The following is a 12,793-nucleotide window of genomic DNA, read 5'->3' as shown; positions in this document are numbered from 1 at the left end:
ATATAAATCTTTTTTATACAGAGTCCTAGTGATTTGCTGTATGACTGTGTAAAAGAAGAAATCACCAAATACACATGATACAGGAGACTCAGTAACTGAATATGTCATTTAAACAATAAAATGCTTTCTTTGTTCATGTTGTTTGTTGTTACTGGAATGCACGGAAGCAGCTGTTGCAGAAAAATTACATAACCTTCGTTAATTTTTTCTGCAATAGCTGCGATCTAACAAATAGATAATAAACATGATGAAAGAAATGTTTATGTTCATGCTGAAAAGTAACAATTAAACCCTTTGTTTTTCTTTACAGACAAATCAAAGAGACAAGACAATTTAACTGCAAAGAGATGGATATCAGTACACCTTTAGAGAGGGGGACAATATAACTGTATACAGAGGATATCAGTGTGGTATATTAGGTACATCTTTAGATGACATTATACATTTATTGACTGAGTTTGAGGGCAACATGCGTTTTGTCAGACCCAAGAACCAAACTGTCTGCTGAGGCCGTTAGGTCGAAGGCAGACACTTTGGTTCGAGGGTCGACAAAACACATTATGCCCGAGAACTCTGTCAATTAATATTTTGTTATACCTTTCATTTTATTTTATATTTTTTGACATACATGTATTTTGTACTATATTTATGGCACGCCAAATTCACAAAAATGAGCAAATCATAGTTTCAGAATCGATAATCTAGGTTTATCGGTTGTAAACTATAGTTTACGGACTGTAAACTATAGTTAACAACGTTAATCTATATTTCACATCTGTAAACCATAGTTAACGCGATAATCTATGTTTCACAGCCGTAAACTATACTTAACACCGAAAACAATCATTTGCGATTGCAAAATATAGATTTTCTGATAAATACAGTTTCACGATTTGTAAACTATAGTTTACAAACCGTTAACTATAGTTAACGATCTGATAAATATAGTTTCACGATTTGTGAAACTATGATTAACAACTCTTAATTGCACAAAGAAAGAGCAAATTAGAACACGTCATCTTAACAAAATTTACAAGTACTTGCAAAATCAATATTCCTGTGTCAATCTCCAGGTCCAAGAGAAGTTTCCAAAGAGCTATATGATATAACCTTTTATCTTAAACAAAACCGTGCCAACCGATAATTACAAACATACAAAATAAATATTTATATGCACATGTACATGTATAAACATAATAAAACATTTCTGTACCTTAATTTTGGCACAGGTGAGTATGGTGGAGGCTCCCACTGGAACCCAATAGGGGTCATAGGTCATACGCGTTGGGTATTTTTTCGAAATAACTTTTAATGGCGAGTATCATGAACTGCAAAGTTCTTCGAGAACTCTTTCGGTTCAATTTTCGATAACGGAAAAATAATAATAATAAACAGAAGCATTTCAAGAGGTCTTTCCACAGAAAGGTGGAAAGACCTAATAAAAAAGAATAATAATAAACAGAAGAATTTCAATAGGTCTTTCCACAGAAAGGTGGAAAGACCTAATAAATAAGATATCTGCTTGCAACTGAATCCCTTGATAAATTAATCAAACAAACACATTTTTACACATATTTAAAAAACTCAATTATACGGTACAATGAAATTTAATTACTACCAAGCCCTGCCGATCAGCAGGTTTCTTGCCTTGGGCAGTAGTACCTGACAGTTAAATGCTTTACAAACAAAAACTTCCTTTTATCCATTTACTCATTCAATTATAGCAAATTTTAACACATCGTTAGCTTGTACAGGTTTAGATAGGTTATTATTGCTCTGACAATTTCATGAAAAATATTCACCATTTTAGCTGGGACCATATGAAGTTTTTTTTTAACCAGCGTAACATGATTACTTGTAAAAAAAAATAACTTTATAAACACCCTTAGTAATTTTACATACGTTCATTAGTAGCTACAGACCTAGTTCGTACTATGCAGTAATTGGTAAAGGCTAAATGAATTAAAGAAAGATAACTTTTTATTTGCACAGTAAAAAAAAAACATCTTTACTCGTCAAATTTTTAAGACGAGGAAATCGTCAAACATCTTATATAGCAATTTCGTGACCGGCTTATTTTCAAAACTGGCTTATTTTCGAGTAATTTTGTATGCAAGAAAAAGGTGGCTTATTTTCAAAACTGGCTTATTATTAAATCCGTCTTATTTTCAAGATTGTAGGGTATATGATGACCGCAGTTAGGGATCTGTTTACCTTCATGTGCATGTGTAAGCAAAATGAAACACAGTTAAGCAATGTGGTACATGGGGCCTCTTGTTATACTTGAATACCGATGCACCGGTAAATGTACCCAGGTACTTGGTATTGTGCAAAGCCTGCATCTCAAATATAAATCTTTTTTATACAGAGTCCTAGTGATTTGCTGTATGACTGTGTAAAAGAAGAAATCACCAAATACACATGATACAGGAGACTCAGTAACTGAATATGTCATTTAAACAATAAAATGCTTTCTTTGTTCATGTTGTTTGTTGTTACTGGAATGCACGGAAGCAGCTGTTGCAGAAAAATTACATAACCTTCGTTAATTTTTTCTGCAATAGCTGCGATCTAACAAATAGATAATAAACATGATGAAAGAAATGTTTATGTTCATGCTGAAAAGTAACAATTAAACCCTTTGTTTTTCTTTACAGACAAATCAAAGAGACAAGACAATTTAACTGCAAAGAGATGGATATCAGTACACCTTTAGAGAGGGGGACAATATAACTGTATACAGAGGATATCAGTGTGGTATATTAGGTACATCTTTAGATGACATTATACATTTATTGACTGAGTTTGAGGGCAACATGCGTTTTGTCAGACCCAAGAACCAAACTGTCTGCTGAGGCCGTTAGGTCGAAGGCAGACACTTTGGTTCGAGGGTCGACAAAACACATTATGCCCGAGAACTCTGTCAATTAATATTTTGTTATACCTTTCATTTTATTTTATATTTTTTGACATACATGTATTTTGTACTATATTTATGGCACGCCAAATTCACAAAAATGAGCAAATCATAGTTTCAGAATCGATAAACTAGGTTTATCGGTTGTAAACTATAGTTTACGGACTGTAAACTATAGTTAACAACGTTAATCTATATTTCACATCTGTAAACCATAGTTAACACGATAATCTATGTTTCACAACTGTAAACTATACTTAACACCGAAAACAATCATTTGCGATTGCAAAATATAGATTTTCTGATAAATACAGTTTCACGATTTGTAAACTATAGTTTACAAACCGTTAACTATAGTTAACGATCTGATAAATATAGTTTCACGATTTGTGAAACTATGATTAACAACTCTTAACTATAGTTAACGATCGTAAATTATAGTTTACAGACGTGAATCTATGTTTATCAACAAAATCTATTGTTAACGTTTGATTACAGACAGATAAACTTAGATTATCATTCGTAAACTATAGTTAACAACCGTTAAATATAGTTTTACAGATGAAAACTATACTTAACGAATCGTTAACTATAGTTTACGGTTTGTAAACTATAGTTTACAGTCGATAAACCTAGTTTATCAATTGTGAAACTATGATTATCTCATTTTTGTGAATTTGGCGTGCCATATATATTCCTTAATATTTACATTCGCTGTGTTTTCCTCCTAAGCCAACTGTGAAATTGATTTGAAAACCATTTTAATGTATACTCAAGCGTAGAAATACTCACGGAGAAACGTGTGTTGACGTGACGTCAAAATGAGGCTGCAGCGACATCAGTAAAAATACAACAATATAGGGCAAGGAGAAATTCAATTATTGAGTTTATTTAAGTTGCTTCCAAACATGTAAAATTTGAATATAAGGAATGTTTTTAAGTTTTGTGTGAATTATTGGTGTGAGAATCACACAGACTTGCACGTAGGCATATTTTTCATGAAGCGCGCTAGCGTATATGCCTAAATATGCCTTCGTGACAAGTCTGTGTGATTCAGACACTAATAACTCACACTAAACTTAAAAACATTCCTAAAATGTAACATCAGGTCTGTCACCTTTTTAACACCAACGAATGAAAATGAGATTTAGCTCTGCCCATTCTGTGATGTAAGCGGTCCAACATCACTCTGAGCGGTCCAATATCTCACTCAGCGGTCCAACATCGATTTTTTATGCCTGCTCAGCAAAACATCAACATGATTAAAAATGTTAAGAGTTTTTTTTCGTAGAGATTTGTATAAGGAACAAATTTTTAAAGGTATAACAATTTATTTTGAGGTGTATGCAAAGTCATTACAAATAAAAATCTATTTTTAACTTTTTCAATCACAATGTTTTTTACACAGATTTATTTTTAACTTTTTCAATAACAATATTTATTTCTAGTGATTTGCTGTCTGACTGTTTGATGGAAGATGTCTCCATCATGCAGGTTCCATGTTTCACTCACTTTAAGAAAATGCCCAATTTATTTATATAAAGTAATTTCATGTATATATACGTAAGTTAAATATTTGTAAACAAATATTCACAGAGAAAATAAAAAATATGGGAAAATATTATTTTCAAATTCAAGTTACTGTAGCTAATGAAATGTTTACCTTCCTGCTGAAATGTAATGAAGCCTTTGATTTTCTTTACAGACATGTCAGGGAGATTCAACTGTGAGAAATGGGATATTGGTGTGGTATAAGGTACATTTTTTTTTATGTTATTTTTTATAAGATCACTATAAAGTTCTTGCAGGGTATAGAATTCACATTTTGAGCTCTTCTGACTCAAGTGAACTGAAGGCTCAAGTCAGCTTTTCTGGTCACATTTTGTCCGTCATCTGTCTGGCGTCCGTCTGTCTGTAAACTTTTCACATTTTCGACTTTTTCTCAAGAACTACAAGACCAATTTTAACCAAACATGGTACAAAGCATCCTTGGGTAAAGGAGTTTAAATTTTATCAATGAAGGACCAAGGGGAGATAATCAATAAATGATAAAAATAGAGTGAGGTCATCTTCTTAAGAACTACTTGGCCAGAGAAGCTGAATCTTGTGTGGAAGCATCCTTGGATAGTGTAGATTTGAAATTGTTCAAATCATAACCTCTGGGGGTAGGGTGGGGCCACTATATGGAATCCAAATTTTACATTGACATGTATAGGCAAAATCTTTAAAAATCTTCTTAGGCTTAAAAAGAAATATGTTTCATTCCTGTAACATTACCAAAAAATTAAGGGTCGGTAGGTTGGGAATTCTTATATTTACAGTGGACACCCAACATGGCATCCAAAATGGCTGCCTAGCGGCAGAAAACGAACTTCAGAAAGTTGTAGGGGGAAATTGTTGTTATAATAACGATAACTCTTTACTAAGGTAAATGTAAACTAGGTTGACATATTTTATGTCTCAAGTTAAGCTACAAGCTCATTTTCTTTTTTTGAATCAGCTGATTGATGAAATGAAGTTTTGCCATTTGTCAGAAAAAAAGTCCACTGGGGGGTAATTTGAATGGGTCGGTCAGATTACAAGAAACAGACATATATTTTTTTAGGCCTTGTCAAGAACCATTTGGTTTACAAAGCTGAAACTTATATGGAAGCATCCTGGGGTAGTTTAAATTCTAAATTGTTCAAATCATGACCCTAAGGGATAGGGCAGGGCTGCAATAGGAAATCCAAGTTTTACATAGAAATACATAGGAAAAATCTTCTTATTAAGTAAGAACTACTGTGCCAGAAAATCTGAAACTTATATGGAAGTATCTTGTGGTAGTGTAGATTCTTACGAGGGTTGTCCCATAAAATTGTGGACAAAGCGTTTTCCTCGAAAAGTAATGGGTGCAATAAGCTGAAATTTTCAGTAAATGTCTATTCATCATATCTAAGTGAATCATAATGTTTTTGATAATATATATTAAAAAATAAAGATTTTTTCTGCTTGAATGTGCACGGTAAAAATAGCAGAGTTATATTAGAGAAGACATAAGAATTAATTCACAATAAAAGTTTTCAATACATAAGATTAGGATGAAAATTGTCCTAATTCTGTCGTCTTTTTAAAAAATGTCAAGGCATTTGGTTAATTTTTGGCAGTTTTGCGAGCATTTGAAATGGGAAAGTATCAAACTCAATAAACGAAAAATGGCGACTTTTTATCACGTAACGGCGCCCCGGAGAGCAGTTCAGGTATATAAGTATGTTGTAATGACGCCTTAAGAGACTTAAATGAATACAGAAGAAAGAAAATATGAAAAAATATCACCAGATCTTTAGTATATAAAGGAAATGAAAGTTTTCTTAGTGAAGTCTTCGTGGTCGAGTCCCCAGATAGTACAAAACATATGGACAGACTGCCATTTGTAATAGCAAAGGACGCTGTCACTGTCGACCGTCGATGTGAGATTCTCTTTTAGTTGAATGATTTTGAGAATACTGTCTGTAACTTGCTAATAAATATTCAGAAGATCGCATGAGTGTGCCACATTGATTTCTTAACTGGTTATAGATACTCACATATGTAAATCAATAAAATTTCTAAATTTAAGTGGGGCGTATCCAACTTTAAGCTTAGCAAAGATGAAACGTGAAACTGTTTTAGACACTTTGACGTTATCATCCGTGCGCCGTAGGGCGATACAGTATATAACATAAAATATCACAATTTGTTTACCTATGCTTATATCAATTTGAAATTTGCTGTGTATATTCATAATTTATCCACTAAAAAGTGGTGAAAATTTCAGAATGCAGGGATAATTATTTTTCAAACAAGACAACTTGTCCACGATTTTACGGGACAACCCTAGTAATTGTACAAACCATGACCCTTGGGGGTAGAGCAGTGCCACAATAGGAAATCTAAGTTTTATATTGAAATATATAGGAAAAATCTTTAAAATCTTCTTCTCAAGAACTACAGGGCCTGAAATGCTGAAACTTGTATGGACGTATCTTTCGACTTTGGGTAGTGTAAATTTTAAATTGTACAAACCATGAACCTTTGGGATTGGGGAGGGGGAGGGGCGGTAATAGGCAATACAATTTTACATTGAATCTTCTTCTCAAGAATCATTGGGCTAAAAAAGCTGAAACTGATGTGAAAGCATCCTTAGGTAGTGAGATTCTAAATTGTTTAAATCAAGACACCTTGGGGTAGGATGAGGTCACGATAGGTATTACAAGAGGGGGGCATCTGGTAAAGAAGAGCAATGGCAAGATGTACTCAGGTGAGTGTTGAGGCCCATGGGCTTCTTGTTTGATCAAATTTTGTAAGGTGTCCGTCTGTTTTTTTTTTTTAATTTCCAAGAACTGTGCTGCCATGGTTACTAAAAATAGAAAAATAGAAATTTCTTTGAAATATTTCCAAAATACAATCTTCCTACAGTTTTGATCTGATTTGAATATAACTTGGCACGTGAGTAGATTAAAAAGTTCATAAATACACAAAAAAGCAGCCACACATATTTTATTGCGATTGAGTCTGTCAAATGAAAAATATTCTTAAGCCTTAAATGAAAAAAAAAGTTGAAATAATTATAAATAGGATCTTCCATGGTTTGTGGTGGTAGATTCTTTTTATCACATATTTTTGTTCACTATAAATGTGTATTCTGTCTTTTTTTTTCTAATTCAAAGTTCCTTTTCGGTTACCTTGCACCAAATTATGTAATAAATAATATATGGCTGTATGAAATAGTTCATACAAAAATGAAAGAAAATATTTCAGCGCTTATTTTTTTTAATTTATGAATGAAAACTTAAGATATATCAAATAAAGTGAAATTTGACAAAGTAAGTCATTCTCTCCATCATATACATGTATTTGTTTATTAAATTTTACATTACATCACACGGCGTTGGAGTACATAGTGTCGATACGAAAACGATATCACATAAAAATCATATCCAACTTCAAATCATGTGAGATTCTTTTTATCCAATGTTTTTTAAACCATGAACAATGTTTGACACTGTTTATATAGAGGACTCCATTTCATTAAAATAATTATTGTCATTTTACATGTGTTAATACATGTTTCAAAATCTATACACCATTTTTTACTCAACGCAATATTCTTTGGGATACCAAAACGCATTTTGCCCTCAAACTCTGTCAAAAAATGTTTTGTTATACCTTTCATTTTATTATATATATTTTGACATGCATGTATTTTGTACTATATTACGTAATGTAACATTAGATCTGTCACTTTTTAAAACCAAAGAATGAAAATGAGATTAAGCTCCGCCCATTCTGTGACGTAAGCGGTCCAACATCTCTCCGAGCGGTCGAACATCTCTCCGAGCGGTCCAACATCTCACTCAGCGGTCCAACATCGATTTTTTTATGCCCGCTCAGCAAAACATTAAAAAATGTTCGACTTTTTTCTGTATAGATTTGTATATGAACAAATTTTCAAAGGTATAACAATGACCTTTTATCTCTTTACAGAACACTTACCATTGACACAAAGACAAATATGCTATATGCACTGGACACCAAAGGAAATCAGTATAGTAAACATCTTTATCATGTTGCTTTATATGTTACATGAATGTTATATACATGTACTGTATAATGTGTTATTATATTAATATCTTTAATTATTTGACAGAAATAATTATAGAAAATTACACACAGTGAAATTTTGGTTTATTGAATGTGTTTAAACAGGTGTGAGATTTTTAATTCATTTAAATAATATGACAGCATTAAAATATTAATTCTGATACATATACGTGATGATACAATGTAAAATATTGTTGTCAGCAGATTTCTGTCCATTTATATAGAGGCCTCCACATCACCTTGCCTACAGTCGGTATAACCTAAGGATTCTACATGTGTGTACAGGTAAATGTATAACATGATGTTTGTCTATGATTTAAAATGACATAATTGTAATGACCTAAATAATTCAAAAGGAAACAATATTATTATGATATAAAGGATTGTTTACAAAATATTTCAAAGGAATCTGTAAGAGAACTAAACAGTCAGTTTCATGAATTAGAGAGATTCATTACACAGAACATGAAGATGGACCTATTATTAAGATTGCATGATGTAATTTACAGAAGAAATCTCCCTGACTGAAAGAAATCAACATGGGATTCTGAAACCACAGGAAAAGACGAGTAAGAAATATACACTGTCAGTCATGTATAGATTGGTGTTACAGAACTCTGTTACAGTGTCTGGGGTTAGGGAGTGTCTTCACATTACCCACGTGACATCAGACCGGGTCTGGATCAGTGATAACCAAGGCAATCTCATCTTAACTAACACGAGAGGTGACATTCTAGATAGTGTGACGGATTTACCTAAATATTTTTATGGAGTACATACAGTGACTCAAAATGGTGATGTGATTTATACAGACAGTGACGGTAACATCATAAAACGATCTACAGATAAAGTAAAGACCACCGTGATACCAGACACATCAACATGGGAACCACTGTGTGTCTACAGCTCCCCCTCCACTGGAGACCTGCTGGTCGGGATGTATAATACTGATACAGATACAGGCCAGGTAAACCGTTACACTAACACAGGAGAACACATACAGACCATACAGCACGGCAACGCAGGTCAGAGACTGTATTGCTGGCCTATCTACATCACAGAGAACCGCAATGGAGATGTTATTGTGTCTGACTGGGGCCATGATGCTGTAGTGGTGACAGACAGTAGAGGAAGACATCGGTTCACCTACACAGGTCCTCCATCAGGATCACGACTACATCCATGTGGAATCTGTACTGACGCGCTGTCACACATCCTGCTGTGTGATAATAACACCCACACAGTACATATCATTGACCAGGATGGTCTCTTTCTGACACAGATAGAGACCAAACAACACGGGATAGACAGACCATGGGGCCTGAGTTATGATTGTGATACACGGCTTCTCTGGGTTGGATCATTGAACAACAACACAGTAAACACTTACAGACTTATCAATGAAGGGGACGATCTGACTGGTGAGTTTATTTACTGTGTATTAATTAATTGTTAAAACAAAGTAATAAATAAAACAAGGTGAATATTATACAATTAATTACCCCTTGTGAGGTCAACATGGTGAAATAAGGACCCGAGACCTGGCCCACGAGGTGACCTGTCCTGACCGAGGCCGCGTAGCGGCCGAGGTCAGGGCAGGTCACCGAGTGGGCCAGGTCGAGGGTCCTTTTTTCACCATGTTGAACTCACAAGGGGTAATTAATTGTTTTATTATACCGATATATGAGCCTCGATATATATTGAAAAATATGAATCTCTAACCGTTATAAATTCTTCCGTTGATTCGACGATGCCTTTGATCGGGATTGGGATTCGCTACAGACCGTAGAGTGAAGTTGTTTACATTGACGTCTGCAAGTCGTGTAAGTTTTTGCATCATGATTTACTGATTAAAACAATATCTGTTTGATAGCGACAAACAATGTTATAACTCACGATTACTTTTCCTCTGCACAATCAAAATGTAACACAGAATTCAACTCTTTAAAGAGCCGCCTTTACATTCTATTGAACTGAATTGTAACGATATTGTTCGAACTGTTGAAACGATATATTGTTACGATAAAATTTTACCGTATTCTGTATGGTAATGCAAAACAGACCATGCACAATTTTTAAAAACATGTTGTTTTTTTTCGAATAATTATTATTTTATGCATTACCTTCACTCAAAAACGAATTTTTAATTAAGCGGTCATTTCTAGCGGTCATTAAAAATAATGACCGGGTCATTTTATCCCACGTGCGATGATTCCTAGGTCAGTTGCTGTAAACAGTACCATTTGGAGTCATTGTTGTGTTTTAAAGTTTTCTTACCAGCCAATCAAATTCGAGTATTATCAATAGAGGTATAATAATGAATATTGATGAGGGTCTGGACATGTCATCAATAGAGTCTTTATTGTTTGTATTTTTTTTACCATGTTTACTTTTGATTGAGATATTTTAAACAAAATGTTGATTGTATAAAAAATATAAATAAACAGATTATCAGGTACATTATCCTGATTATGTTGATGTATAATTATTTATGAATAATTAACCAATGCAATAAAATTTGCCAATATAGCATTGAGTCAGGAATTACATAAAAAGAGAGCTTTACTTGATCAAGTGTAACAATAGGAATACCAATAGGAATTACTTTAGATGTAATAATGCTGTTTCTGTTAGCTCTGAACTAACGTATAAAAATCCTCCCAATGTGATTTATCGCAAATCTCGCTCAAAAGTATACACTTTGACTTTATCAGCATTGCGTTGGGTTACGACACATTTGGATTTAACAGTTTTACAATTCAGCTCGGCTATATTCAAACTACATATATACAATGCAAGAAAGAATCCGATTGGTGCTTTTTTATAAGCCCGCCCACTTTCTCATGGAATGTTTCCAAGAAAGAACAGCTGTTGAAAACTTGTAAACAAGTGGTAGGCTCCTTTTACTGAGCGAAGTATGCAGAGGACAATATTTTATTAAATTAATGTGAGTGTGGGTAACCTTTAATGATCTTCAAATAATATCTTTCCCAGGACTGGCTTTAAAATGATACACGTTACCAGGGGCATATTTTTGCGATTGAAAAACACGGCTGTTTTCCCCGTTTTTTCTTCAGTACATGTATCACCATGATCAATAAAATTAAACGTACTTAGTTTTGGTATATGTAAGTGATATTAATTATTTTATAGTGAACATACAAATTATATTCGCCATTACAGTAAAAAGTGCACTGCACAAGGATTTCGTTTTTTTTTTTTTTTTACAGATCGCAAGTTTAAATATTGCCATGACGACTATTAAAATAGGTATGCAGTGCACACACACAATTGAAACATGGTATTTTTGAATCTCGAGACAACAAAACAGTTAACTTTTAATTTAATCCGATGTTTTACCACATATGAATTTATTTTTTTTTTCAACGGGTGCTCCGGTATTATATATAGCTGGATATGTTTTCTACGAATGTACGTGTTTTCAATTTGCACCAACAAAAATTGAAAATGCCGTGAATAGAAAATCGGCAGAATTACATGTAGAATAAAATGAAATTAGTGTTTGTCATCAAACGATATACATGTACAATCTGCGATAGGTATATGTCACATGCTATAAAGTGATTTCATAGTAAGTCTTTGTTGTTTTTTTTTCTCAAAAAGTCACCATCTCAGATTTCGACCATCACAAGGCCGTTGGATGCAGGCAAATGATGCTGCACGAGAGTGGGCGGGTCCAAATCAACCAATTAAAGCGCTTGTTTTATAGAATGCAATCCGTGATTCAAATTGTTCAATTGTCAAATCCAATAGTATCAATACTCGAGGCAATGCTATTTCGGCCGCAGTGTAATGCTTTCAAGCGAGATTTGCGATAAAAAAGTTTTTTGTTTATTCAGAGAATGTTTTAGTGAGTTGAGTGAGGTGAAAGAATCAGTGAGTGAATGCTTAATAAAATCCGCAATGATTATATAAATGTACCAGTATACTGTTAATTGAAATGTGGAAATAAAAAAAAGGAGGGGGGGGGGGTAGTAGACTTGTTGATTCCAGTAAGTCCCCAGTATAACAGACTGATGGTAAAGATTTCATATTCAAAACCTTTTCTTAGAACACAAATGATTATCTTATACTTTTCTCTACATAAAAGTTAAGGAAAAGGATGATCTTCTATTAAATAACCTTAATATTTAAAACATGATTTAGTTATTAGGGCCCCGCAAGGATTTGCGGGTGCCCTATAGTAATCACTCTGTCTGTCCGTCCGTCTGTCTGTCTGTCCGTCCGTCTGTC

At 33.7% G+C, this 12,793-nt stretch overlaps 1 protein-coding gene and 1 long non-coding RNA gene across 5 annotated transcripts in view; both read left to right on the top strand.

The window, feature by feature from the left end:
• The first annotated feature begins 2,658 nt into the window (after nt 1-2,658).
• The window catches only part of LOC134259122 (uncharacterized), a 107,635-nt gene continuing 97,500 nt past the window's right edge, over nt 2,659-12,793 (top strand). Inside the window, exons 1-2 of the long non-coding RNA XR_009990286.1 lie at nt 2,659-2,766; nt 4,366-4,411. This is a non-coding gene — a long non-coding RNA (uncharacterized LOC134259122). The remainder of the gene's footprint in view (nt 2,767-4,365; nt 4,412-12,793) is intronic.
• The window catches only part of LOC134259120 (uncharacterized), a 23,310-nt gene continuing 17,641 nt past the window's right edge, over nt 7,125-12,793 (top strand). The window contains exons 1-4 of one of the 4 annotated variants that reach the window (XM_062741719.1): nt 7,125-7,196; nt 8,423-8,487; nt 8,741-8,824; nt 9,049-9,960. In XM_062741719.1, coding sequence (XP_062597703.1) covers nt 9,132-9,960 — 829 coding nt within the window. In that variant the 5' untranslated portion in view covers nt 7,125-7,196; nt 8,423-8,487; nt 8,741-8,824; nt 9,049-9,131. The remainder of the gene's footprint in view (nt 7,197-8,422; nt 8,488-8,740; nt 8,825-9,048; nt 9,961-12,793) is intronic. The other 3 variants (XM_062741722.1, XM_062741720.1, XM_062741721.1) reach the window with 3 other exon arrangements.

Source organism: Saccostrea cucullata, unplaced genomic scaffold (genome assembly GCF_032062105.1).
Source record: "Saccostrea cucullata isolate Sc308-1 unplaced genomic scaffold, CSIRO_AGI_Scuc_v1 ctg467, whole genome shotgun sequence".
Lineage (NCBI taxonomy): Eukaryota > Metazoa > Mollusca > Bivalvia > Ostreida > Ostreidae > Saccostrea > Saccostrea cuccullata.
Note: the sequence above shows the minus strand (reverse complement) of the source record. Positions and strands in the feature narration are given on the sequence as shown.